We start from the raw sequence: 27,198 nt of genomic DNA on the forward strand, positions 1-27,198 counted from the left end.
TCCTTGGAAACTACAGGCCACGCCCTCACAGTTTATTTAATTAATGAGGTGAATGGAGGTGCAGCCATTCAACATAGTTTACATAATTGGCATACCAACACCTGGGAGTAGGCATATCCAACAGTCATTCCTACTATAGATCTATAGAAAGAGAGATTGTAGAGTTAAGAGGCAGAGACTAAGCTCATTCTACTCATTCCTATTCCTCTGGCGGGCCAATCTCACTGGCTCTCATCCTTTTCCCTCTCTCTTGAGTCTTCTTTCATACTGGAGTGGAGTCATCACTATCTAAAAGTGGGAGGAAGAAGAAGACAGTATTAACTGCGAGCGTGTGAGTGAGTGAGAGAAGCAGAGCTCATACCCACTGGCTTTTCCAAGAGGCAGTCCCAACCCTCTCTCTTTCTTTCTCTCCATGCCATGCCCTCTTTCAACCGCTCTCGTCGCAAGAAGAAACCAGACGATAGTCAGACTGACGTTGCTGAAATGGCCACCTGTGGCCGCTACAGGAAAGTGGACTCTGGTAAGGAATAGGTAGAAAAGGGAAGGGACAAAGTGTCTACATGTACAGTACATGTTCCTGTACAATGTACAATGTATTACTGTATAATTTATACACATCACATACTGTTGATTGTAAATGATAATAATAGTATTATTATACTATGGGCATCTTTTTGTTTAATGTGACATTTTATTATGTTTTGCATTGAAAAGAGAGAGGGGGAGAGAGAGAGAGAGGGTGAGAGAGAGAGAGAGAGAGTGAGAGGGTGAAAACGTTGTTATGTATATTTATAAGTTTTGCGTAAAGCAAACAATCATTATTTGTTTATTTGATATTGTTTCTAAATTCATTAAGATTATCGTCCCATTGAGCAATAGCAATCCAATATCTCCCACATAACACACCTTGTCTCCTCTCTCTCTCTCTCTTGTAGATGCTGCTACCTCAAGATCTTTTGTACGGAGCATCACGACACAGCGAAAGTCAGATCAAGCCAAGAACATTCGCTCTCAGTCCGTTCCATCGCTAAACTCGACATCCGATGTCCTCCTTCCACCAGCCCAACCTGCCCCGCCTCCTTCTCACTCCCACCATCACCATTCTCACCACAGGCACCATCATCACCAGCAGCACCACCATCACCATGCACCTCAACAGCAACCACCCCCACAAGTCTCACCGACCCGCCAGCCCAGATCAAACAGCGTAAGAATGTCAAGCTCTATCAAAAAGTTCTCGATTAGACGTAGGATCGCTCGAATGTTTGGATCTCATTCGGATCTCAGTGGACGAGGTATCATGACCATACCTGATCAAGAGTCGCTCTCTGCCGGTATATATAGGCCGATAGGTGGGTCTAGGACCAGATCTATTGGTGGCTCTTCGGACTGCTCCAGCTCTAGTTTAGCTTCAGTTCCTCCTCAACAAAATTCCGAGTTTAGTCGGCAGAACTCGCTAAGAGAGTCTTCTCACAGTCGAGTGAGTCAGAGTAGTGTATTTTCTAGTCGTCAGCCATCTTGTGATTCGGCTGATGCCCTCAATTTTAGTGTCCACGGCCCATTAGTACCTACAGAATCTGGTCTCAGGCCTCGATCGATTGCTTGCATACAGCGCTCTGGGTCTTCAAGCTCCCTCAGGAACAGTTCTTCTCATCACAACGACCCGAGGTATTACTCCCTGGCTGCTCCTTCCTCTACTGGTAATAGAATTGAAGGACACGAGTCCTTTGTACACTCGATGGACGAGAGGATGCTTCACAGTGCCGTCAGAGGCACGCCTTATCAAAGATACCACCACCGACCCACGACTCAAGAAGAGCCTGAACACGAGGACCTCTCTTCTACGAGAAAGATAAAACCAAGTGACCCTGAGTATCGCAAAGTAGCGGAGAATCTTATGAGCTGTTCTCCCCAGCCTCCTCCAGATGATGGGCCCTCGAGACTGCTAGTGGAGCAGGAAGTACAGACTCGTAAAGGATCCTTTGATAGCGAGGAGCAACAGAAGAGAAGAGGAATGGGACACATCAAGCAGTCTGTTCTTGCTTCTTTTAGACTTAATAAGGACAATAGAAGACCAATGACACCAGGTTAGTTGGAGGATTATACATGCAGACATTGTGTCTATCTAATACATGTACTTGAGTGTACATGTACGAGTGTACATGTACATGTACATACGCTCTTTTTGATGTGCGTGTGGTTTTGAAGTCTAATTAGACTGTGCCTTATGATCAAACTGCTCATGCATTTGATTAAATATTGAGCTCATTATGATTAAAATATACATGTAGCAAGTTCATTACTGTTTTTATAAATGATGAAGTTCATCTTCAGAAAAATAATTGACATTCTGTTTCAGCTTTCTGGGCATGACTCTCTTTTATATAATGTAATTTTGTACTTAATTGCAGCATTTTTGTGGTGATTCATTCTTACTCAGCAGCTAATGGCTTTACCATGAAATACATGTACAGCTAAACCCACTAGAACCCACTCCTTCATTCACAGCCGCTGCCATTAGTACACTTATTGCGGACATAGTTAAGATACCTCCTAATAATGATCATCATGTAATTATTATTAATCATAATTATTCTTGATTGTGTACATGTACATGTACATGTGTTCATGTTTGAATGTATACTACTTGACAGCTGGATCCTATCAGAAGCATGTAACAAAATGGCTTCGTAGACATTGATACTCTAAAACGTGTATTATGCATGTATACATGTATGTATTTTGTATGCTTACTGTATTGTGAGTGCCATGTATGTGTAATCATATTCACAGTCTTAGTGGGGGGGATGCAGTTCCCATCTGGAGATATGCCACCAGACATTCATCACTTTTGTCTTCTCATGAAACTCTATATTCTGGAAACAATTTTGTGTGCACTTTGATTACCTTCAGTCTAAATTAAACATGTACATGCACACACACACACATACACACACACTTTTAAGGACAGACACATCATTATCATTATTATTCCTAATACAGAGATATAATTTTGTAATCAAAGGCTATGTGTAGTACATTCATACAGTCTGTACACTGACTGGTGTGTGTGGGCCAGCCTCCATGCAAAGCACACACACACACTTGCTCTGTCTGCATGCACAAAAGGTAGACACATTCATTTTATTAGGCATTATGAAAGTATTTTATGATCTTTTTAATAAGTACAGTAAACATGGCAGTTTTTGCCTTCATGATGCATAGCCTAATAAATCCCGCTTTATTCTTTAACTCTGTGTGTGTGTGTGTGTGTGTGTGTGTGTGTGTGTGTGTGTGTGTGTGTGTGTGTGTGTGTGTGTGTGTGTGTGTGTGTGTGTGGCGTTTTACTGTGCCTTCTGGGCAAGGCAAGGATTATATAAACAGCAATGACATTCCAGTTTAATGAGATATCATTGTTAAGATAAACAGTAGCTAATGGGCACCTGCTCCTACATGTACTTAAATACTGGAGCCAGCCAGCCGGTACTGACTGGAGAGAAAGAGAGAATCTCAGAGAGAGGGGAGATGAGGACATTGTCCCCATTGTTGTAGTTTGAAGGCTAGGCTTATTGTTCCATGAACAGGTATCAACAGTGTATTATGATTGCAGTAGAGCATTATAATTATATACACGCAAGGTATGTTTGAGTATGTCCAAGTGTGACCTGATATCTGCTCCTTATCTGAGTGTATTTATATTGAATTATGAAGCAGGCTTTTGTTGTAGTCACAGCAGTGTATGGTCTATAGTGAAGCACATTCCATGAAGCCATTGATTACCTTTGGCTAGATTACACTCTGATTATAACATAGACTATATACTCTAGCTGATATGCTGAGTGTTACAAGGACTCTCATATCCAGCAATAATCTTATAGTATAAACTACTCTCCCATTTCTTTCCTTCTCATTAGATGCTTCATTGAGTCAATTACCTCCAGAATGGGAAGTATCCCTAACTGCCAATGGCCTTAAGTACTACATCAAGTAAGCTCACACACACATGTTCATCTACACACACTCATCATACCTTCATGCCATATCTTCATGCTTGTACATGTACTCTCCTCCATTACCATACATACATACAAGCTTAGCATTTATTACATACCTGTCTAGCTAGTACCCCACAATAACAGGCTCTGCTCTCATGAATAGTTGACATAATTATTAGTGCCATTGATGATGCTATCAGCTTCTTTGAAAGGAGAATAGTCTCCTTTACAAAGGATGCCATAGCTCATAGATGGCTAGTAGCCACTTTACACAGGCTTCCATTCAGTCCATGCGTGTATTATATGAATGAGGAATGCGCATGCTAGTATTGATTAATGTGAAATATGGTTTTATTCATTGCTTCATTAACATTCCTTTATCCCAGTCATGAGACACAGACCACTCACTGGAATATGCCCAGCAATTTAAGCGATGGACCAGGAGATGATGAATCAGGTGAGAGAGAGGGAGGGGGGGGAGAGAAAATCACTGTAAAGATGTCATTATTACAAGAGAAGGAGAAAGAGAGAGAGAGTGTGTGGGTATTCATTTTATACGCCTGTGGTGTGAGCTTGTAATGACTAATGAAATCCTGTGAATGCAGTGATGTGTATCAAGAGACATTCCAATCATGAGAGAAAGGCTGTCTAGCATCACATACCACAATGACTATTGTGTGTCAGTCCATTATACAAAATACTACCAGACTTATGCCAATGTCTAGGAGTCCAGTCATTGTTAGTTCCAATAGTGTCACTATACAGTCTGCAGACTCTGCACTGGCCGTGATGGCTAGTCAGACAGACACTTAGTCTTCACAATATTCTCCTTATGCATATACAAAATGTACATTCTTTTTATGCCTCTCTTCCATTTTTTGAATCAAGAGAGAGAGAGAGAGAGAGCGCATTTTCTTGTCTTCTAATTAATAATTATGATGAATTAGTTCTCTTGAGTCTTGCCCTGTCTTGTTTAATACAGATTATGTTATAATGAATAATGGAGGGCAGTGCATACAGTACATGTATATATATATATATATATACATGTATATATTGCTGGAGTGCATCAGCCCAGTGTAATGGTACAAGGGTACACATAAATGATTAGCATTCCTTCAAGATTAATAAGGAGTTTGTGTACCAATTCATTGTAGCAATCTGTTAATGACTGACAATTGCATTCCTTTACTATCTATATTTTATTTCTCTCTCCCTCAGATTTACCTGATGGCTGGGAAGTAGTGAAATCAAAGCGATACGGAACTTACTATGTGAAGTGAGTACATTCCATTAGCCGATTATTATAGACTTTGTATACACATACGCCCATTCAAGTTGCTTGTACATGTACATGTACATGTACATGTAGTACACACTCTAATATATTGTAGGTGCATGCACTTTGTGTTGATGTGTGTTGGTAAGTGTGAGATGGAGTAGGCTGGTTTAACATTCCTTGGATTGCATTCCAGATATTTGAGGGAGGGATTATTCCTAGGGAAGTAGTCTATACAGTTGATAGAGTTACCACCACCTCCAACACTTTGTGCATTAAGTACTTCTTTCCTCTCCTTCTAACTCTCATTTTCCTTCTATTGGTGATAATTGGTCTTTCCCCTCCTACCATTTTTCTCTCTCTCTTTTCCTTCTTTCCTTCCTCTCCCACTCTCTCTCTCTCACTTTCTCTCTCTCTCTCACAGTCACAATAATTTCACTGCACAGTATCAGCATCCAGTTCATGCGAGTGCTCCTCCCCCGTATCACTATCACCTGTCAGTCCAGCAGGGAGAGGACGAAGAGAGGGACAGGAACAAGTTACACATTCCAGTTAGGTCTCACTCCCATCGGTAAGGAGGACATGTCCATGTATCCATCTCTCTCTCACCTCCTCTCTCTCTCTCTCTTTCATGTCGTATGTGTATTTAATCTTTTTCTCTTTGTCATTCTCTGCAGAAGTTCACAGGCTCATCGTATCATGGACCCCAATTCTTCTCTTCCCCGCCGCTCAAAGTCCTTTCGTGACGCTCTTTCGGAGAGCACCCAGTTAGACTCTATAGTTAGCTCTGATGAAGTTCTACACACGAGACAGTTATCAACCATGACTTATGTGCCACCTTCACCTTTTCAAATAGCAGGTGAGAGAGATAGGGTATAGTCTTCTCGAGAAATGATTCTTTTTTTATCTTTTTTATTATTATTCTTTTTATAATCCAGAGATTCCACTCTGGCTCAAAGATTATGTTGATGCTCCTTTTGGTAGTGAAGTGGACAAACAGCTTCAGGTAAGCCCTCAAATTTAGATACGTACATGTATTTATTTAGCTTTTAGTATTATTGATATTTGATTGTTTGGTATTATATTTATTATTATTATTATTACTATTTCTTCTTGTGCAGTGGTACAAGTATCAAGAAGAAGAATTGAGCGGATTGGACACCATGATTAAACGATTGCTCAAGAAAAGCTCAGAGCAGCTCGTAAAGAAATTCGAGTACCACAAAGTAGCTCTACAGAAAGAACTGGAGCAAAGACAGAGACTACACCAGAGCAGGTTAAGAGCTAACAATGAGAGACATCAACTGACAGAACTGCCTCACTCGTCTCCAGTGCCTTCCACTGCTCCAGTTCCTCACGTATACGCTAAGACACTCTCTATGCCTCCCCCTCCTCCTATTCAAACTCATTGCGGCTACATTGACCCTCGCTATCATCACATGCACAATGGGATGTACCCTACAAGAGGGCCCCACCCTTCTTATCCTCCCTCTCGGCACCCTCCTCCAATGCCTATTCATCCCACTGCTCCTGGAGTATCGTCTGCCTACCATCACTCCGCCACTTCTCCTTATTACCTACCGCACCATGTCTGTCCGCCTCCTTATCATTCTAATCAACCCGGCCCTTCTATTCTCCCCCCTCCCTCTCTCCCCCTCTCTCCTCCTCCTCCTCCTCTCTCCCGTGGTACCAGTACCACTGTTAGATCTAATGACGTGTACGACGGGTCTGAGGAAACTTTCGTTTAGAAATTTGTAAATTGTTTCTTGAGAATTTTAACCTTTTGTTAATTATTATTGTTATTAATGTTGCTTGTTGTTGTGGTTATTTTTTTGTGTTACTGCTTCTTTGAGTTTTTTGATGCCTCAATAATGTTAATATAAATCTCCACAATCCTCATCCATTATTATTATTATTATTATTAATTATCACTGTTAATTATTATTAATGTCATTATTGTGTAGTTGGCGATTATTTCAATTGATAATTTTTGAATTATTGTTTTTCACAATTATTATTACTAATATCATTAAAGCAAAGTAGAGTGTCAAGATCGAGTATATTTTCCATAAAATTGGCTGATAAAATTTCAATTTTTATTATTTCCTGCTATCAAAGTCTTGGCCAATTTTCAGACACCCACTCTTAGTTTATGCAACTTTAAAAATTCATAACAAATTCAATTTTGATCAGAATCAGTTCAAACTTTCTACACAACATAAGAACATGTATATGGCCTGATTTTTGAGTAACTTAAATAATTCATAAAAAATCCAATTTTGATCGGAATCAGCTCAAACTTTCTACGCAACTTAAGTACATGTATATGCATCAGAAAATATTATAAAAATGGAGAATTCTCTACTTTTCATTTTTCGCGAAATTTAGCCAAAATCCCTGTACTATAGTACAGGGACTTTGGCCCGATTTTTGAGTAACTTTAAAAATTCGTAAAAAATCCAATTTTGATCGGAATCAGCTCAAACTTTCTACGCAACTTAAGTACATGTATATGCATCAGAAAATATTATAAAAATGGAGAATTCTCTACTTTTCATTTTTCGCGAAATTTAGCCAAAATCCCTGTACTATAGTACAGGGACTTTGGCCCGATTTTTGAGTAACTTTAAAAATTCGTAAAAAATCCAATTTTGATCGGAATCAGCTCAAACTTTCTACGCAACTTAAGTACATGTATATGCATCAGAAAATATTATTAAAATGGAGAATTCTCTACTTTTCATTTTTCGCGAAATTTAGCCAAAATCCCTGTACTATAGTACATGGACTTTGGCCCGATTTTTGAGTAACTTTAAAAATTCGTAAAAAATCCAATTTTGATCGGAATCAGCTCAAACTTTCTACGCAACTTAAGTACATGTATATGCATCAGAAAATATTATAAAAATGGAGAATTCTCTACTTTTCATTTTTCGCGAAATTTAGCCAAAATCCCTGTACTATAGTACAGGGACTTTGGCCCGATTTTTGAGTAACTTTAAAAATTCGTAAAAAATCCAATTTTGATCGGAATCAGCTCAAACTTTCTACGCAACTTAAGTACATGTATATGCATCAGAAAATATTATTAAAATGGAGAATTCTCTACTTTTCATTTTTCGCGAAATTTAGCCAAAATCCCTGTACTATAGTACATGGACTTTGGCCCGATTTTTGAGTAACTTTAAAAATTCGTAAAAAATCCAATTTTGATCGGAATCAGCTCAAACTTACTACACAACATAAGAACATGTATATGCATCAGAAAAAATTATAAAAATGAAAAATCCTCTACTTTTCATTTCTGGTAAAATTTGGCCGAAACTAAAGTGCAAAATATATTTTCATTAAAAATCAAACAGTGGTATAATAATTAATATCATAAAACCACAAACAAAATAACACATAATAATAATAATAATAATAATAATAATAATAATAATAACAATAATAATAGTTCTACTACAAGGGACTGACTAACAATTAGCTAATATATAATTATTAATATTTTTTCTTTATTATTATTATTATTACATTTTCTCTCTCTCTCTCTCTATTTCTACTTCTTATGTTTTGCTTGTTGCTGGTAATGAGGATTTTGAGGGTCGTCCAGAATTGAGTCCACAGTATTGGTACTTTGCTTTCTTTTCGGAGGGCTTTAAAATCTGGAGAGTTAGTACGTGTGTGTGTGTGTGTGTGTGTGCGCGCGTGTGTGTGTGTGCGTGTGTATGTGTGTGCGTGTGTGTGTGTGTGTGCGTGTGTGTGTGTGTGCGTGTGTGTGTGTGCGTGTGTGTGTGCGTGTGTGTGTGTGTGCGTGTGTGCGTGTGTGTGTGCGTGTGTGTGTGTGTGTTTGATAAATTTGAAAGTGAAAAACAGTATAATAATAATAAACTATGTGGTAATCATGATGAGTGTGTGTGTGTGTGTGTGACTGAGTGGTACTTTATGTGCATTTAATAAAACAAATGATTAACAAATGAAAAACAACTTTAATACATAATAGAAAAGCTATCGTGTAGACTTTCACTTTACTTTCTTCTCCCCACCAACCTTCTATCTACTTCTACCCCCCTCTCTCTTTTTATAAAAAATCCCTCCCACCTCTCTCTTTAACCGTGTTTCGTTAAATCTTCACACAATACGTGTGTATATTATTAATAATATCAATGATATCGCATCACTGATTCCCCTCACCTGAAAGGAGCACATTAGCTCTTCATCAATGGTCATCATTCCACCAGCGTTATCATAATCCCCGCAATAATTAGGAGCAGAGAATAACGTCACAAGCTGCCGACGAGCAAAAAATTCGTAACCATCCTCAACCACCTTAAAAAATAAAAATATATATAATAAATAAAGAATCATGTACACTTTACTTGATGTGCTCTGCATATCAGATCGAGATCATGGCGATTGAGAAACTTTGTGACAATGTCGGCCCCGAATGTAAAGGAGACGCCTCTGTCGTTCTCTCCCCATCCCTGAATGTCTTTGTCAGGGTCAGACCACAAGAGATCGCACAATAATCCTAATAAGGACGAGAGAGAGAGAGAGTGAGAGGAACCCAGCAATCCACTGACCTGTGTCGGGTACGTCGGTTGGACGAGCTATCGATCTTATTTGCTCAAAATCTTGAAGATCAGGAGAAAGACCTAAAACAACAACAACAACAATAATAATAATAATGATGATGATAATAATAATCATAAAACAATCAATGGTGCTACAAATTAATGATTATGGTAATAGAGGAACAAATTAGAGACTATCAAATTAGCAGAGCAACAAGCAGCATAGCATTGTAATTCATAATTGACAAACAGACAGTAATCGGATAGGAGAGGATTCCTCTGAAATTGACATACCTCCATGACAACAGAATATCTTATCATCAATGACAGCTGCAATAGGTAGACAGTTGAAGCAATCTGTAAAAGTCTTCCATATCTTGATGTTATAACGTCTTCTGCCTAAAGAGAGAGAGAGAGAGAGAAGGTTGAAATGGTCATTAAGAGGCTAACTCAAGAAATAGTGCCCCATTATAACTTACATTCATCATAAAATCCATATATTCTATTGATGCTGGCACACTCGTGATTACCGCGTAGCAGAAAGAAATTCTCTGGATACTTTATCTTATATGCCAATAACAAACAAATGGTTTCTAGGGACTGCTTCCCTCTATCAACGTAGTCGCCGAGGAACAGGTAGTTGGTATGAGGAGGGAAACTCCCGTACTCGAATAAACGAAGGAGATCAGTGTACTGGCCATGGATGTCACCTGGCGAAAATAGGAAAAGAGAAAAGCAAATCGATTGAAAAATATCGCAAGATTTTCTCCGGTATTAAGATTAGAAGGATCTTACCACAAACTTTCAGTGGAGCTTCCAACTCGAGTAATATCGGCTGCTCTAAGAATATATCACGTGACTTGAGACACAGAGCCTTTACTTCTGTCTCTGCTAGGTGTACCGTTTTCATGGTACGACTACCTCGAGCTGTACAGGCACAACAACACAAAAAGCCAATAAAATTAAAACAGAGTATAGTCGCTTCATTGGCCTCACCTTCTAAGAGTCTTGATATTATACTGTCTATATCTATGTCTAAATCTTCAGCCATTCCTGCCTCCGTCAAAGAGGAAGAGAGAGAAAGAGAGAGAGAGAGAGGTATGAGAGGTGAGAGCAGGGCAAAGGAACAAAATACAAACAGTGGAAACACGCCCACAACCTGAGGGAGGTATCGACACGCCTACCAAGTTATGTTATTGAGGAAGGTGTGGCTAATAGTTTGCATTTTTGATTTTTAGCAGCAAGGGAGCACGAGTTTAGTTTCAAGCAAGGTTTCAACATGGTTTCAATGGCTCTATTCATCGAAAGGGTTCAGAAGAGACGCCAGTACTGTACAGTGGAGCCTGCACTTTTTCTATTCATGTTTGCGTCTTTCCTCTCCTATCCAATCTACCAAGAGCTCCTTCACCACACGTTCTGCAAACAGGACCCCAACTGCCCTCTTCCTTACAATAACACCACATCCTCTTGCAACGTTGAGACTTATCCTTCTACTGTTCGTGATAGAACCTCACACTGGATACTCTACACTAACTTATCAATGGGACTCACGTCACTCCTCCTCTCTCTCCTGTATGGGTCTCTTTCAGACGCTCTTAAAGAACGTAGGGTTTTTCTGGCGCTGCCATCAGTAGGCGGAGCAATTAATTCACTCATCGTCATTATCGTTCAATGTGTCAGTCCTGATTATATGTGGGCGTATCTCATAGGGGCGGGGCTCTGTGGGCTAGCCGGCGGTTTTTCTGTTTTTAATCTGTCGGCTTACTCGTATGTCTCTGATATCAGTCCCCATAATGACCGTACATGGAAGATCGGGTGGTTGGAGGCTACAATGTACATCAGTTCGTTTTTAAGTCAGTTACTAGGTGGGATATGGATTCAGTTTCAAGGGTACACCGTTCCTTACTTTGGGATTCTAGCATGTCATGTGACAGTCGTATTTTACGTGATTTTATTTCTGCCTCCAGCTCAGAGAGAAAAGCAACCGAGTAAAGCTGTTCAAGAAACTGTTACAGAAACGAAACCTTTATTAAATAATGCTCATGACCCTCCAAGTGATAGCAGTTTACAGAAGAGGAAATCTTGGCTAATACTTAATGTATTTAGTAGAATCTATCACTTCTTTCAGCTCCTTCGTTCTTCCTGGAGGCATGTATGCCTAACTTTGATATTCTTTATCCTTGAGATCAATTTCCTTGGCATAACTGACACTGTTATTCTATATTCATTGTCCAGGCTATGCTGGGACTCTAAAACAATTGGATACTTTCTAGCGGAGAAGAGCGGCTTTAATGCAATAGCTGCTTTGCTCATTTTGCCAGTACTTGTTAAAATGAGAGTCAGCGATCCAATGATCGCTATGATTGGTTTGCTGTTTGGATCTGCTGCACTAATTGTGATGGGTTTCGCCACTCACTCCTGGATTATGTTTATTGGTAAGTAGCATATAATTAGTCATACTCTTAGATAATATACATTGGACTATATGTGACCATAATTGACAAAAGGGCCCTTATGGCGGATTTTAAAATTGATCGTTATAATGGAAAATATCAACCTGTGAGTGCTTTGTTAAACAATCATTGTTTCTAAAAGTTTCATGGTAACTTTTTGCATCCTGTGGAGTAATTTTATGATGAATATGGCTCAGGAAGTTGGATTTCATAGGCTAGAAAGACAAATTTCACTACCCGCCATAAGGTACCTTTTGTCAATTATGGTCACATATTGTACTATAGATGGTATTGATTATCTTTTTCATTAGTTCCTGTCATTGGAGCTATGAGAGGTTGTGTAGTACCTGTAGTGAGATCAATGCTGTCTAAGATAACACCAAGTGATCAGCAAGGTATAACTTTAAAAGAATCATCCATAACTGCTGTCATTTTAATGCAGCAAAGTATAGCTTAAAAGAATCATCCATAACTGCTGTCATTTTAATGCAGCAAAGTATAGCTTAAAAGAATTATCCACAACTGCTGTCATAGTAATACACATGTAGCTCCAGATTTTTCTTCCAATGTGTTATAGTAATGCTATTCTCTTAAGCTTGGTTTGCATAGTAAAGAGTAGCCACAATCCTCGATGCAGTCAACACTGTTGCAGTGCTCTATTCCTTACTGTAGGTGTAATGTTTTCTGGTTTGAGTGTAATAGAAGCATCATGCATCATAGTCTCATCATCTCTTTATAACTCGCTCTTCCCTCTTACTTACTCTATCTATCCTGGACTCTGCTTCTTTATGATTGGCGTTTGTTCGATACTCGTTATTCCTCTTATGCTGTAAGTTTATTATGAATTTTTTATACATCATGCATAATTATATTATCATCTAATAGCTTTCTCTATTTTGATGCAAGGATACGAATGAAAGACAAAACTTCAAACAAAAGCTAAAATTAAAATAATATATAGCAAAAACTTATGTATGATAATTATATCTACACACGAAACAAATTGTTATTATTTTTATTTATTGTTATCATTGCTACCAGGGAGTGGCTCGTAATTGTTTTCATTGGCTGGTATTGTTGCATAGATACTTGCATCTTGATAGGGAGTGTTGAGACTGGGACTTGTGCAAATCGGTGATGAAGATATTCTTTCATAATGATTAGCTCCTTGATCATCTGATGTACCTATACTATCATAAGCAGGAGTAGTTGGCTCTTGAAAGGGTAATCTGTCATACGGGCTGATTGTATCCGTTCCTTTTAGTGGAGGGAATGATTCTTCATCAAAGTCTCCCTTACCAGTGTTATTGGGCCCATCAGTCTCAGTGTATATATTATCATGCTTTAGTTTATCATATACTCCTGTTAGTAGCAGACTTCCAGAGCGCACTGTAGATCTTAATGAGCTTGTGGTGTCTCCCGACTGGTCCAATAGTTCATAGCCATCTTTTTGTGGGCTCAGTGGTCGTCCTTTCTTTCCCTTTCCGTACAGTTTCTGTGCTGATGTACCATACTGCGGACTGGCTGAGCGATCAAGTGTTGTTGATTGCAGTAGTTCCGGTGGTATGTATGTTGGATTATCCGAGAAATGCGATCCCTCAATTGGTATTTCAACTAAACAAGTAACAAATTATGCACATATATAATTGTGAATGTCTTGTACAAACTCACATTTCTTCATTTGAGTCTTTTTTCTACACAAATAACAGCAGCAGCCAACGATTATCATAGCAAAGCAGCAAGACAGCAAAGCTCCACCAACAGACACTCCTACTAACATACCCACTCCACCATTGCTATTACCAGTGACAGCACCGGAATTAGGATTAGGCGATGGACTGGGGGCACCATAAAAAGTGCAGCTGTCGTATTCTAAAATAAGCGGCACACTTTACTTAACATGGTGATAATGCAAAGTGTCATACCTGAGCAATGCTCGCAGTAGTAATTATATCCATAAGTGGCAGAGGTGTTATCAACACAGATGTAATCTGTTGGGCAGGGATTAGGATCACAGGCAGATACAACTGTACTGCAAACTAGACCAGTCCAACCAATAGGACACGTGCAGGTAAAACCTCTGATCTATTTGAACAAATACATTATTTATTTTTGAGTCTACAACTTTCTCACAATGTCATTGCATGTTCCTCCATTTAGACAGGGGTCCGATACACAATCATCAATATTGTTGTCACACTCGGTTCCGTTGAATCCTTCCTGACAGTTGCAGGTGTAGTATCCAGGATAACTGCTGCAGGTGCCATTATTGAGACATGGTGGAGGAGAGCAGTAGTCAATCTTTGTATCACAGTAGCGTCCAGTGTAACCAATGTCACATATGCACTGATATTCATTCACTTCATCCATACAGATACTATGTACACTACATTGTGCTCTCACACACTCGTCTATATTAACCTGACAGTCTTTCCCAGTAAAGCCTGGGAGACAAGAGCAGCTGTAGTCAGCTAGGGCATCAATGCAAGTAGCGTTGTTGTAGCAGGGAGCAGATGAGCACTCATCAATCTCTTTAGTACAATTCACTCCCTAATGTGATGATAATGATGATGATGATAAATATAATTATTTACTGTGTAGCCTGGTTGACAGACGCATGTGTATCCGATATCATTCGATGTGACTTGGACACACGTCCCATTGTTACTGCATGGTGTAGAGTGACAGTGATGACCTTCACAGTTAGGACCAATAAACCCAGTGACGCAGGAGCACTGGTAGCCATTGACCAGATCCTAGAGGGAGTGATGAAACAAATAGAGGACACAGTTAGCGGTGACTCACTCCACATGTTCCATTGTTCAGGCAAGGCGAGGATTGACAGTCATCAATATTCGTTTGGCATTGAGTTCCTGTCCATCCAGCAACACATTCACAGTAATAGTCATTGATTCTGTCCTAAAGATGTGACACTATTAGTAGCTACAGGCATGACAATAAAGAAGACCTAATTAGCCAATTATTAATTATTCCTTATACACTTGTCTAATATTAAATAACTCAATGATGCGAATATACACATAGGACTTATAAGTGACATAGCTGTCATGACTCACAAAGCATGTCCCTCCATTTTGACAGGGCCTTGGATCGCACTCATTGACTTCAGTTTCGCATCTACTTCCATTATAGCCGGGAGGACATGAGCAGCGGAACCCATCGGGAATGATATTGGTACATGTCCCACCTCGCAGACATGGGGCTTCATGTCCACACACGTCATGATCCTCCGTACACAGTGATCCACCATACCCGGTCTCGCACAAGCACTCATTTGCTACATTGCAGTAACCGTGTGATGTAGCTATAAGAGAAAAATCTTCAATGCACAAACTGGTATAATGTTAATGTTTTGCATTTTGTATCTCTTTAATCATATGGATTCTTATGTTGAATCAATAAGCAATGCCTTATTAGATTTTATAACAACTCACAGCATCCCGATTTCGGTATGCACTCGTTACAGTTAGTTCCAGTCCAACCAGTGTTGCAACTATAACAATATACGTTTATGATATAATGAGAACTGTAGATGTAATTTGAAGGCTTACAGGCACTCTCCTGGAACGTTGCAATAGCCATTTTGGGAACTACAGCCACTTGAGCAAATAGCTACAGAATTATGAATAAATAATTATTATTAAAAAATATTTTAATAGGAGATATGGTTTATTGTTCATTTTCTTACGTGTTAAACAGTTTCCAGATGGATTAGTATAACCATTGTTGCATATTTTAGCTCCATCTGATCCACAAGTATAGTGACCATTAGTATCATCATTTCGCTGCACACAGTAGACATTGCAATCGCTACCATAATAGTTCTGCTGACAAAACAGCCTCACTCTTATCCTAAACTGAGCTCTGTCGTAGTATCCATTTGCATACAGTTCATTGCTCCACTGTCCATTTGGGCTCAGATCAAGATTAAATGCATTCCTATCAATCAAATCGTCTGCATTGTCATCAGCATCTAAGGATTCTACCAGTACTTGAACTGAGCCCTGCAAGGCATGATCGGTCAACAAGAAATGTACAAATTTTACTAGCAATAATGTGTTAATTGATAAGTGAACTCACAGGCCATGGCTCATTCCTATTGAATGTAAGGTCATTCCAGATCCTTGCTCCTGGATACAGCTCGCCATAGTTAGGAAAATAATAATTGTTAGTCGAGACGTCCCCATAAGTTTGAACCGAGTCCCAGCAGTTGTTTATATTAGAGGCACTCAGGCCCTTGTTTCTAATGCAGAATTTAAAATAAAGGTCACAATTATTACTGCAAGGCCAATCACAGCAGCCATCGTTCCAGTCCTGGTTGTCCGGGTTGTGGTACTGTACAGCTTTCACCAGGAGAGTGTACCTTCCTGTACACAAATGACTCTATTGCAAATTAAAACTATTAAAAAAGTATCTCGTGCTTACCAATAAAGAGAGACAGAGCAAAAGGAGCCAGCCATTCATTTTCTTCGACAGCTTAGATATGCTATTATTAAAATTAGACAATATTTTTTATTAAAGTTATCCCCGGCGCCAGATCACGTGATCACTTCTCTAACCTGACCACGAAACATGGAGGCTTTCCTCGGCTTGTGAGACATAAACTTTGCTTTGGTGGTTTGCGCTTGTTTAGGCATCCCTTCCCTTTAAAAGTATCCTCGAGCAATATCCTAAGACATACTCTTCTCTCAGTATCCTATACCTTCTCCCATGATGCCTATTGGTAAAGGAAAGAAAGCCGAGAAAGAAAAAGAAAAGGTATTTTAATTTATTTTATAGCTCATTGGGCCAGTAATGTATGATTTCTTTCTCTTTTCTTTCTCCATCTCCCTCTCTCCTTTTAAAGGCTCAAAATAAGAACACGTCAGCGAAACCTTCCAGTGAATCTCCTCAAAATGTCCCTGCAACCACTGGTGATAACAATGTCCCTGCTCCTACACCAGTAACAACTGGTGTAGGAGTGGGACTACCAGCTAAAGATATAGATGGGATTAACTCAGTAAGGATGTGCATGTATAGAGATCGTGTATATGTGCTTATGCAATTGTGAAAGATGTAGATGTTTCAGTTTAGTTTTTATTCTTTCTTTTTTCTCCATCTCACACGTACATGTACATGTATCGGGTATGGTTTGACTTCTCATTTTGTCTGCATTTTGTGTGTGTGTGTGTGTGTGTGTGTATGTGTGTGTAAATTGTATAAATATCTCATATTGTATTTTGAAATGTTATGGTATCAGTTTCAATGGTAACATTATCAAAAGATGACATTGACTTGAAGTCATCAGTAATTATACCTCCTTACCCTTCTCCCACTCATCCTGTCATTATCTTCTAACATTATCCTCTCCTCTCTCTCTCCCTCCCTCTCTCTCTCTCTCTTCCCCCCTCTCTCTCTCCCCCCCCCCTCTCTCTCTCTCTCTCTCCCCCGCCCTCTCTCTCTAGGATACAGTACCAATAGCATACAACTCTATTGTCAGTCGGTTGCAAGGCTCTGGCTCTTACACACACAGGACTAACAGCAGACAAGGCTCCTCACGATTTAACATCAGCAAGAACAGAGAGATAAGCAAACTCCCTCCACTCAAAGGTACATGAGATTATGATCACAATTACTTTTGTTTGTTATGTTTGTTCATGATGCCATGCATGTCCTATGCATTGCTGCAGCTCAATACTGTTACTAGTATGGCTGTGTCTCTGAAATTGAAAATAACATTTGATTTCTTTGTATCGAGTCTTTCTATACTATACGAAGTTAAAAATAAATAAATAAAGAGAGCTTTTGCTTGGGATGTGTACATGTAAATGTATATAATGTATAATGTGTACCAGTGACAGATGCACATGTAGTAGTTGTAACTAAATACATTCTCTCTCTGTTTGTATAACCCTCTCTCCTTCTCTCTGTTATACTCTCCTACTCTCTCTCTTAATTTACTCAGATGCTACGCCTAATGCCCGCGAGGATTTATTCCTACAAAAGTTACACCAGTGCTCCATCATATTTGACTTCAACCGCGACCCACTCAGTGATCTCAAGTTCAAGGAAGTGAAGAGAGCAGCTCTCAATGAACTAGTGGAGTTCATTACTCATAACAGAGGAGTCATTACTGAGTCCATTTATCCCGAGGCTGTGAGAATGGTAAGGATGTGGATTTGAGAAAAGGGCACACACACACACATGTACATGTATTTTACCAAATCACATCCCATCTCTGAATTTTCAATCAAAAATAATGTTTATGGTAATGTTATTGTCATTCTGCCAAAGTGGATGTAACGAATGATATAATGCGATGCTGAGTAGTGTACTTTATCAAAATCTCTCATTTTGTTCATATTTTCATGTATTTGTCGTTATTTGTGGCTTGCATTGAGGAATGGTGCAACAACGACTGGATGCCATTCAATAGTTGTTAAATGTTGGAATGATGATGATAATAGTGTGCATGTACTGGACATTGTAGAGTGTTTTTACTATTAATAGCTGTTTAGCATTATTGTGTATTGTCAAATGATTAAAGCATTGGAATGCGAATCTCAGTGCTTGTATCAACTTCCTCTGTTTCTCTATTTGCCTCTCCTCCTACCCTCTCTCTCTCTCCTCCCCCCCCTCTCTCTCTCTCTTTCTCTCCTCTCTCTCTCCTCTCTCTCTCTAGTTTGGTATTAATGCTTTCAGGGCACTCCCACCATCAGCTAATCCTTCAGGGGCAGAGTTTGATCCCGAAGAGGATGAGCCTGCCCTAGAACCATCTTGGCCTCACCTCCAAATCGTGTACGAGTTTTTCCTGAGGTTCCTCGAGTCTCAGGACTTTCAGCCTGGCATAGCAAAGAAATTCATCGATCAGAAATTTGTTGGACAAGTAAGGGAACATCCTCTCAGCCACGAACACGAGTTTTTAAAAACCTCATTGTACGTAATTCTCCTGTAGTTGCTTGAGTTGTTTGACAGTGAAGACCCAAGAGAGAGAGACTTTCTCAAGACGACACTTCATAGGATCTACGGGAAGTTCCTCGGGCTTAGGGCTCACATAAGAAAACAGATTAGCAACATATTTTATAGGTGAGCGTGATTGATACTTAATACATGCATATATGACTGTATATAGCATGAAGTTATATTTTCTTGTCTGCATTGGGTGTGTGTGTGTGGGTGTGTTTTGTTAAATTAAATGGTCTAGTCTGTATGGCAATTAAGATTACATGATCCATGTTGATTTGGGTGACATTGAGTAGGTTTTATTATGTTTTTGTTATTGGTGATGTTTGTGTAGGTTTATCTATGAAACTGAGAAGCATAATGGAGTAGCTGAACTTCTTGAGATATTAGGAAGGTATCTCTCCTATTTCCTCTCTCTCCCTTTGATGTTCTTATTTCTTTATTTGCTATTTATCTTCACCTTAATTACTCCTCTCTTCTCTCTCTCTTCTCTCTCTTCCTCAGTATCATCAATGGTTTTGCTTTGCCATTAAAAGAGGAGCACAAGATGTTTCTTCTTCGTGTGCTCATTCCACTGCATAAAGTCAAATCACTCAGTTGCTATCATCCCCAGTTAGCTTACTGTGTCGTTCAGTTCCTGGAGAAGGACCCCTCTCTTACAGAACCGGTTAGAAGAACTCACTTTGTTGAACTTACCTTGATACTACAGTATCTTAAAGCACTTACAGTCCCATACACAGTAGTTCAAAGCTTTGAGTTAAATGTGTCCAATTTTAGGCCCCTTTTACACTATAAGAAATAATCCTTTTCACTTGTAAAGGAGACTTTTTGATTCTCATTTAATACATGAATAGGCATCACTTATCAGAAGCAAAATGCTGAAGCAGATATTTTTATAAACCACTGATAGATCTTATGAAAATGCAGCTGCAAAACACCTGAAATAAAAGGAAACAATTAGATAATAGAGAAAACAATTCTGATTTTATGAAGTGGATTAGTGCAAGAACCCCTAATGCCCTTATGCTTTCTATAAAGTTTGAGTTAAAAACAATTCTACACAGCATAAAGAGATATTTAGAATTTTTATTGACAATTTGACATAATATTATGCAGAGAGTGGGGGAGGGCACAACGATTTTGTTTGATTTGTACGAGTGATTCATGTTTATGTGTTTACTAGACACATCATGATGTTAGTTGAACTCAGTTCCATGTATACATAAAGCCTGCCATGTTGGCATCAAACGATCCATTTGTACAAGTTTCTCTTTATTATTATTATTATTATTATTATTATTATTATTATTATTATTATTAGTATTATTATTATTATTATTATTATTATTATTATTATTATTATTATTATTATTATTATTATTATTATTATTATTATTAGTATTATTATTATTATTATTATTATTATTATTATTATTATTATTATTATTATTATATAATATGTACGTATGTGTGTATATACATAGGTGGTGACAGGATTGCTAAAGTTTTGGCCCAAGGTTCACAGCCCCAAGGAGGTCATGTTTCTAAATGAGCTGGAGGAGATACTGGATGTAATGGAGCCCGTGGAATTCGTTAAAGTTATGCAACCACTTTTTAAGCAAATCTCGAAATGTATCTCTTCGCAACACTTTCAAGTATGATCACAGTCATCAGACACTCTTCCTCTTTAATTTCCTTTTTTAAATCAATCGATTATTAAATTTAATTAATGGCATTTATTAACACTTGCAGGTGGCAGAGAGAGCCCTCTACTACTGGAGCAACGACTACATTATGAGTCTAGTTGGTGAGAACCCACAGGCTCTCTTCCCCATTATCCTTCCCGCCCTACTCCGTCACTCCAAGCAGCACTGGAATAAGTTAGTGTAAGAGACCACTCTCACTAGTTATTTAACGCCTTGTAGGACGATCCTTGGACTCATTTATAATGCTCTTAAGATATTTGCCGAAATGAATCAAAAGCTATTTGATGAGTGTAGCGACAAGTTTAAGGAGGAGCTAGAGCAGTTAGTTTTACGATGAATTATGTGTCACTTAATTATTCTTTTGTTCTCTTCTTTCTCTAAGAGAGCCAAAAGTTGTTAAGAAACGTGAAGACACTTGGACTGCATTGGAGAAGCTAGCTCTTATGAGTCCTCATGTTTCAAAGCTCTCCTCGCCTCAGAATGCCTTCAGGAAGTCAATGCTCTCCAGCCTGACCTCCATAGCCAGTGAGGAGCCAACCTCTCCTGATGGAGTCCCTACTTCAGAGGAACTTAAAAGCATTCCTCAAACTCCCGTTAGTCAATAAGCAAACATATATGTACATGTAGGATGAATTCTTCATTTTTATCATATTTTCTGACACGTATACATGTTCTCATGTTGTGTATCAAGTTTGAGCTCATTCCGATCAAATTTGGAATTTTTACGAATTTTTAAAGTTACTCAAAAATTGGGCCAAAGTCCCTGTACTATAGTACAGGGATTTTGGTCAAATTTCACCAAAAATGAAAAGTAGAGAATTTCTCATTTTTATAATATTGTCTGATGCATATACATGTACTTAAGTTGCGTAGAAAGTTTGAACTGATTCCGATCAAAATTGGATTTTTTACGAATTTTTAAAGTTGCTCAAAAATTGCTATATACTTAAGTACAGGAGCTTTCATTAAAATGGCTATTATAGAGTTCCTATGTCTAACACATGTACCTTTTAATTCCATTAAACATTCATTATATTAAATTAATCTTTATATTAAATCAATCTTATACCTTATCTTTCTCTCCCTTCCCCCCCCCACAGCCATCAGAGTCGGGTGCCTCCAATACTGGAGCTGTAAAGACTAACAATAAAGGGCACATGTTAATAAGACGCAAGTCTTACCTACCGATGGATAATGATACCTCCCAAGCTCTCCAGCAGTACAAACCTCACGAAAGACTGGGCGTCCCTAATGAATCCTAAAGACTTTCCCTCTCCTCCTCCTCTTCTTCTCTTTTTTGTGTGCATGAATCTTTTTCTCTCTCTCTGTGTGTGTTTGTGTGCTTATAGTGCACCACTCACTCTCTTAGTGTGTGGCTTTACGAGCATTTTAATTTATTTTTGTTTTCTATCTCTTTAATTAGTATTATTTATGTCGTGGCATCTTTTGGACTAAATCATGAATAGCATCTTCTGCTTGATAAAAAGGGAGACGGTTTTTTTTTCTTTAGTTTCTCTTTTTTTCTAATGATATAATTTTATTATTATTATTATTATTAGTTGTTTTTTTGTTGTTTTTTTATTATTATTTTGTTTATTTTTTGTCAATCAATCAATTGTGCATCTCAGATAATAATATTACTAATATTAATGTGTTAATGATAATAATTATTATTTTGTTTTTTGTCACTTATAAATATTATTGAAATTGATGAAGCCTTCCAGTGTTGCACGTTAGCAGAAATTAAAATTAGCAAAAAATTTTGCAACTTCCTGTTCTCGTTCACACTTCAATCACACCTCAGAGTGCAAACAAGGTGTCAAAAATAACTTTTAAATAAAAATTTAACCCAATATAATGAACATCTTTTTTTAAAAGCAAAGACACTATTTTTTACAACTCAATTTCAGCTCAAGTTATTTTTAAACATTTTTCCCTGCTATACAGTATTTAAAAAGTGCTTGTTTTATTTCATCAATATTAAAATTATTTAGATAAATTAAAAATAATTATACATCGAGTCTCATTGTTTTTGTTTTCTGATACCATCCAGTAGCTCTTGCTTCCACACATCTTCCGGAAGGTTCTGAGCCCAAGATGGTGGAGCAATACTTAGAGATAATCCTGTCATTGCTTGCCTAATAGCCTCTGCTTGTGCTAAAGAAAAGAAATAAGTTAAGATATAGTCTTCATATAATATTATTCATAGTTCTAACTCCACCCAACAATTGTCTTACATTCCTCCATTGGCGGATCGGAGCTGCTGCTTCTTTCGTCAGGGGATGAAACTGACTGAGGTACAACTTCAATAGCAGAGGCAGGAGAGAGTGTCTCAGAGTTCTCTTGTACTACCTCCTCTTCGCCATTTTCTTCATCCTCTCCACTGGAGAGATTCATTGGTAATAAGATGTACCCAGTCTCTGGATCAGGGACTCCTTCCTCATCCTCTTCGTCGGATATATCTCCATTCATCATGACAACGGTAGGAACAGATTGACTTTCATTTTCTCCGCCATCTTCCATTAATCCCGTATTGATCCGTAAACCTCGTGATACTTTAACCACGTGCAAACACGTGTTCATCCAACTTTTTAAAAATTCTTAAACAATCCAATTTTGATCAGAATAAGTTCAAACTTTCTACACAAGATAAGAGCATGTATATGTATCAGAAAAAATTATAAAAATGGAGAATTCTCTACTTTTTATTTTTGGCAAAATTTGGCCAAAATACTGTTCTATGGTACAGGGACTTTGGCTGCACTCACAATCCATCTGAAGTTACAATTAGCAAAAATATTATCACAATTAATACGGGAATAATTCCATTTTATGATACAGAATTCTATTGCATAATACTGTAACAAAAGTATATACACATTCAGTCTACATCATCCTTTGGGAGTTCACTTCTTTCCTATTAACAAATGAACATGTCATTCATTCTTCAATTACTAATAACACATACTTTTGCTTTCATTACGGCTGCAAAAGTCTCAATGATTGCTTTAAATAAAGCAGGAGGAAGGATCTGCTGCAATGTTCCAAGAGCAACTTTAGGATTAGAAGAAAACTGGATAAAGTTTATAAAATGGCTGATGCTGGCCTCCATATCACCTGCAAGAAAAGACTCAAACATCACGCAAACATGCAACAAATACTGGGTACTAAAGCTCGGGATAAAATAATTGAGGCTTTACAAACCTTCCATCATTTTTTGATTGGCCAATTCAAACTGACTCGCCAAGAACTGATCACGAACTGCAGGATCATTGAGATCTATCACTTTCTGAAAATCAAAATAATACAAAGTACAAGAAAAGGATCACTCACTGTGGAGTTCTGTCTTAGAGTAGACTTTCTTTCTGGAGAGAGAAGGAATGAAAAACTTTATAAATATCATTAAAGATGTGCTACTTTTTAAGACTTTTCTCTTGTAGTCAGGATCATTCCTTCTCTTACGATCAAAATAAATGCAATATCCAATGAAAGCACTCCCCAAGACTCCAGCAATACAGAGAAGAGCAACCCTCTTGCCATCCATGTGGCCAGCAATGTAAAATGGGCGTGGTTGCAAATGACGCAATAATCAGTAATCAATTCCATGATGCTGGTAGCAAAATTACTTTTTTTCTTTCATGATCATCAATACAAATAGAGATACACGAAAAATACAAAAATAATATAATATAATTACTGGACTACAACACCCAGCTGAATGAAGGAAGTGGAATAATAGGAGTAAATAATAATAATAATAATAATAATAATAATAATAATAATAATAATAATAATAATAATAATAATAGCAATAATAACACAATAACAATAACAACAATAATAATAGTTGCATTATGTATTTCGAGTTGAGATCTCACCAAACAGAGTTGGGCTACCAGTAAAGAGCTGAGGCGGTGTCGTACCAGGCATGAAAGAGTGTGAGCCTCCATTGTTAATGCTGTACTTAGTAGGAGCACTATAATGGCTCTTGGGGTTACTGGCCGTGGAGCCATACCCTCTCCCTCCTACACCTCCAAGTGTCTTCGGCCCTCCTCCTCCTCCTCTGGAAGAATAAGGAGGATCAGGCAGACTTGGTATTGAGACATGGCTGGAGGATGAAAGAATAGGAAGTAATATGATATGCCAATAGGATGAGTGGGAGAGGACTATACTCAATTAGTAGCAGTACCTTGATCTGAGGAGTGAAGTCCCAGCACTCAAGCTACTTCTAAAACTGGACCCGTTTGAGTAATTAAAGAAATGACGAGATGCTCCTCCGTTGGACTCTGACTGTGAGCTTAATAACTAATCAAAGAGAGAGAGAGAGAGAAAAGATGAAGTGAGTGATGAGGAAAATGGTATAATAATAATTATACTGTACTTACTTTGAGTGTAGAAGGTCTTCTGATACGAAAGAAGATAACGATCAAACAAATTGGTATCACTTCCCACAGCAGCAACACACAGAAATAAACAATATCACTTTCTTTAGAAGAGTGCTCATCAAAATCGGCCTACAGTGAGCATACATAAAAGAAAGACTAAAAGATGAACAATGTCTACTAGTACAACAATGGTGGTTACAGTGGCTTCCAAAGTGAAAGCTAAACTTAGCAATGCGGCAATGCATGGTAAAGCATAACATAATGCATTACAAATCAAAGGAATGCAAGTCTAAAAGGATGTATTCTACTATAGGGAATTCTTCCAGGTCGAAAGAAACAAAAATAAAAATAATAGTTCAAGGTAAAGTTATTCTTTAGCAACCTCATTCTCTCGAATCCATTAATCCATCTGCCTCTATCTCTCTTACCATGTTCGTTGTGAGAGTGTTGCTGTAATCAAAAGGTTTCACATTTGACGACTGGATAGCTACGGCGACAATGTTATAGATAGCTCGCGAAGAGAATAGCAAAATAAGGAGAGCTGATATGAAGATTGCTTGCTTTTTGGAGACCTGCTTAGATTCCATTATGTCCTTGCCTGCTCTGGTGGTATAAATCTGATCGAAGAGAGGAAGAGGAAGAATGAATGAATGCCTGTACAATATTACGGGGTATTATGCAACATTACAGAATACTAAATATGTATCTATATTCATATTGCTATGCATGGCCCAATTCCTGTGTGCAATCATAAAAAACTATTGATAATAATATTCATATCTCAATAAATCTGATTGACCTCTTAGCAGCAGTAATGATAATAATGATTAATGCATACTTACCACAATAATGAAAATACCCAGGGCTAGTCCCATCAAGAGCATGAGTCCCTCCAGAATGACAATACGAGAGATCCTGAGAGACTTGAGGAGAGTACTATCAGAGGAAATGTCCTGATTGCTAGTGTTAGTGTATATGTTAAGAAAGATTCCAAGGACAATGTTAATAGAAATAAAAAGAACAAGTGACAATATCCATAGACCTGTGCCTATCAGTCTAAAAATGGAGAGAGAGAGAGAGAGAGAGAGAGAGAGAGAGATGTGTATTTACATGTAATAATATACATATAATACATTTGTAAGTGAGAGTTGATAAGGAGGATAATCAGGTGATAAATGGAGCCAATTATTAATGAAAGGGCTATTTGTTTACCTTGATAAGTGTACTCTTCTGTATGAAGGATTCAAATAAAATGTCTCTTGCCGCCTTTCAACCACTTTTACCAAATGCTACATTAATAATAATGAGAGAGAGAGAGACAGTGATTAATAAGTGGGTGTGTGTACTGATTTGACTCACTTCCATAAAGTAATGTACAAGGAGAGCAAGAGAAACAAAAAGAAAGATAGATGGGGCAGATAACAGCAGCCAATTTGGAAAAGAGGAAAGATTATTAGCAAGTTCACAGCAATGATAATAATAGAAAGAATAGAGCGTGAGTCGAAGTGACGACCACAATAGTATATTAAAAAGGAAGACAGTTTGATAAGAGATCAGTTTGTAGCCATAACAGACAACCAGCATCAACTGAACATAAACGGCGAGGAAAATGGTGACCACCACTACAGTTACAGCTATAATGACGCCAATGTGTATCTGGCTCAGAATGTCAGCGGGTACAATGGAGCTGCTGTTGGAGGGTTCAGGGACTATATTGTCTCTCAGGGACAAGCTCATTGTTCCTATTATTATTTATGGCTGAGATAGAAGAAACCCTTTCCTTATCGACGATCCTCCTTCTATCTATTTCATGTTTATGACAACGTCATAATGATTAGTTTTT

At 38.1% G+C, this 27,198-nt stretch overlaps 8 protein-coding genes across 9 annotated transcripts; 3 read left to right on the top strand and 5 right to left on the bottom strand.

Annotated features, from left to right (window-relative positions):
• The first annotated feature begins 3 nt into the window (after positions 1-3).
• LOC109580501 (uncharacterized) lies at positions 4-7,313 on the top strand. Its single transcript, XM_019993756.1, has 9 exons — positions 4-520; positions 936-2,087; positions 3,915-3,987; positions 4,382-4,452; positions 5,217-5,274; positions 5,699-5,845; positions 5,952-6,133; positions 6,213-6,280; positions 6,396-7,313. The coding sequence occupies exons 1-9, from the start codon at positions 418-420 to the stop codon at positions 7,020-7,022; spliced, it is 2,481 nt and encodes an 826-aa protein (XP_019849315.1). The 5' UTR covers positions 4-417; the 3' UTR covers positions 7,023-7,313.
• A 1,517-nt stretch (positions 7,314-8,830) lies between these two features.
• On the bottom strand, positions 8,831-11,004 carry LOC100632910 (serine/threonine-protein phosphatase PP1-beta catalytic subunit). Of its 2 annotated transcripts, XM_003384535.3 has the most exons (8): positions 10,845-11,003; positions 10,644-10,775; positions 10,328-10,558; positions 10,143-10,247; positions 9,858-9,929; positions 9,654-9,805; positions 9,469-9,603; positions 8,831-8,939 (listed from the first exon to the last, which is right to left on the bottom strand). In XM_003384535.3, the coding sequence occupies exons 1-8, from the start codon at positions 10,897-10,899 to the stop codon at positions 8,841-8,843; spliced, it is 981 nt and encodes a 326-aa protein (XP_003384583.1). In that variant the 5' UTR covers positions 10,900-11,003; the 3' UTR covers positions 8,831-8,840. The 2 variants fall into 2 exon arrangements, with proteins under 2 accessions (XP_003384583.1, XP_019849319.1); XM_019993760.1 differs by having other exon boundaries at positions 10,644-11,004.
• A 79-nt stretch (positions 11,005-11,083) lies between these two features.
• On the top strand, positions 11,084-13,294 carry LOC105316911 (proton-coupled folate transporter-like). The gene is made up of 4 exons (XM_011412201.2): positions 11,084-12,283; positions 12,613-12,696; positions 12,974-13,130; positions 13,187-13,294. Exons 1-4 carry the CDS (start codon positions 11,128-11,130, stop codon positions 13,242-13,244), a joined length of 1,455 nt encoding a protein of 484 aa, XP_011410503.1. The 5' UTR covers positions 11,084-11,127; the 3' UTR covers positions 13,245-13,294.
• Positions 13,295-13,316: 22 nt separating this feature from the next.
• Delta3 (delta-like protein B) lies at positions 13,317-16,786 on the bottom strand. The gene is given in 12 exon segments (NM_001305250.1): positions 13,317-13,915; positions 13,973-14,173; positions 14,227-14,386; positions 14,435-14,851; positions 14,896-15,057; positions 15,107-15,220; positions 15,379-15,626; positions 15,757-15,815; positions 15,874-15,934; positions 16,011-16,326; positions 16,403-16,705; positions 16,748-16,786. Coding segments are annotated over 12 exon segments (2,679 nt in total).
• An 88-nt stretch (positions 16,787-16,874) lies between these two features.
• On the top strand, positions 16,875-22,597 carry LOC100632784 (serine/threonine-protein phosphatase 2A 56 kDa regulatory subunit gamma isoform-like). The gene is made up of 13 exons (XM_003384534.3): positions 16,875-17,080; positions 17,169-17,321; positions 17,767-17,911; positions 18,267-18,466; positions 18,984-19,187; positions 19,257-19,387; positions 19,599-19,658; positions 19,769-19,931; positions 20,749-20,919; positions 21,017-21,144; positions 21,190-21,291; positions 21,353-21,563; positions 22,071-22,597. The coding sequence occupies exons 1-13, from the start codon at positions 17,033-17,035 to the stop codon at positions 22,230-22,232; spliced, it is 1,878 nt and encodes a 625-aa protein (XP_003384582.1). The 5' UTR covers positions 16,875-17,032; the 3' UTR covers positions 22,233-22,597.
• A 328-nt stretch (positions 22,598-22,925) lies between these two features.
• LOC100633123 (uncharacterized) lies at positions 22,926-23,532 on the bottom strand. The gene is made up of 2 exons (XM_003384537.3): positions 23,208-23,532; positions 22,926-23,127 (listed from the first exon to the last, which is right to left on the bottom strand). Exons 1-2 carry the CDS (start codon positions 23,491-23,493, stop codon positions 22,994-22,996), a joined length of 420 nt encoding a protein of 139 aa, XP_003384585.1. The 5' UTR covers positions 23,494-23,532; the 3' UTR covers positions 22,926-22,993.
• Positions 23,533-23,751: 219 nt separating this feature from the next.
• LOC105316899 (mitochondrial import receptor subunit TOM20 homolog) lies at positions 23,752-24,551 on the bottom strand. Its single transcript, XM_011412177.2, has 5 exons — positions 24,388-24,551; positions 24,304-24,335; positions 24,175-24,259; positions 23,939-24,087; positions 23,752-23,887 (listed from the first exon to the last, which is right to left on the bottom strand). The coding sequence occupies exons 1-5, from the start codon at positions 24,512-24,514 to the stop codon at positions 23,852-23,854; spliced, it is 429 nt and encodes a 142-aa protein (XP_011410479.1). The 5' UTR covers positions 24,515-24,551; the 3' UTR covers positions 23,752-23,851.
• Positions 24,552-24,592: 41 nt separating this feature from the next.
• Positions 24,593-27,159, bottom strand: LOC100639184 (integral membrane protein GPR137-like). The gene is made up of 7 exons (XM_011412202.2): positions 26,715-27,159; positions 26,568-26,644; positions 26,198-26,411; positions 25,784-25,972; positions 25,356-25,484; positions 25,160-25,275; positions 24,593-25,078 (listed from the first exon to the last, which is right to left on the bottom strand). Exons 1-7 carry the CDS (start codon positions 27,090-27,092, stop codon positions 24,823-24,825), a joined length of 1,359 nt encoding a protein of 452 aa, XP_011410504.1. The 5' UTR covers positions 27,093-27,159; the 3' UTR covers positions 24,593-24,822.
• Positions 27,160-27,198: the final 39 nt, after the last annotated feature.

Source organism: Amphimedon queenslandica, unplaced genomic scaffold, assembly GCF_000090795.2.
Source record: "Amphimedon queenslandica unplaced genomic scaffold, v1.1 AMPQUscaffold_13489, whole genome shotgun sequence".
Classification (NCBI taxonomy): Eukaryota; Metazoa; Porifera; class Demospongiae; order Haplosclerida; family Niphatidae; genus Amphimedon; species Amphimedon queenslandica.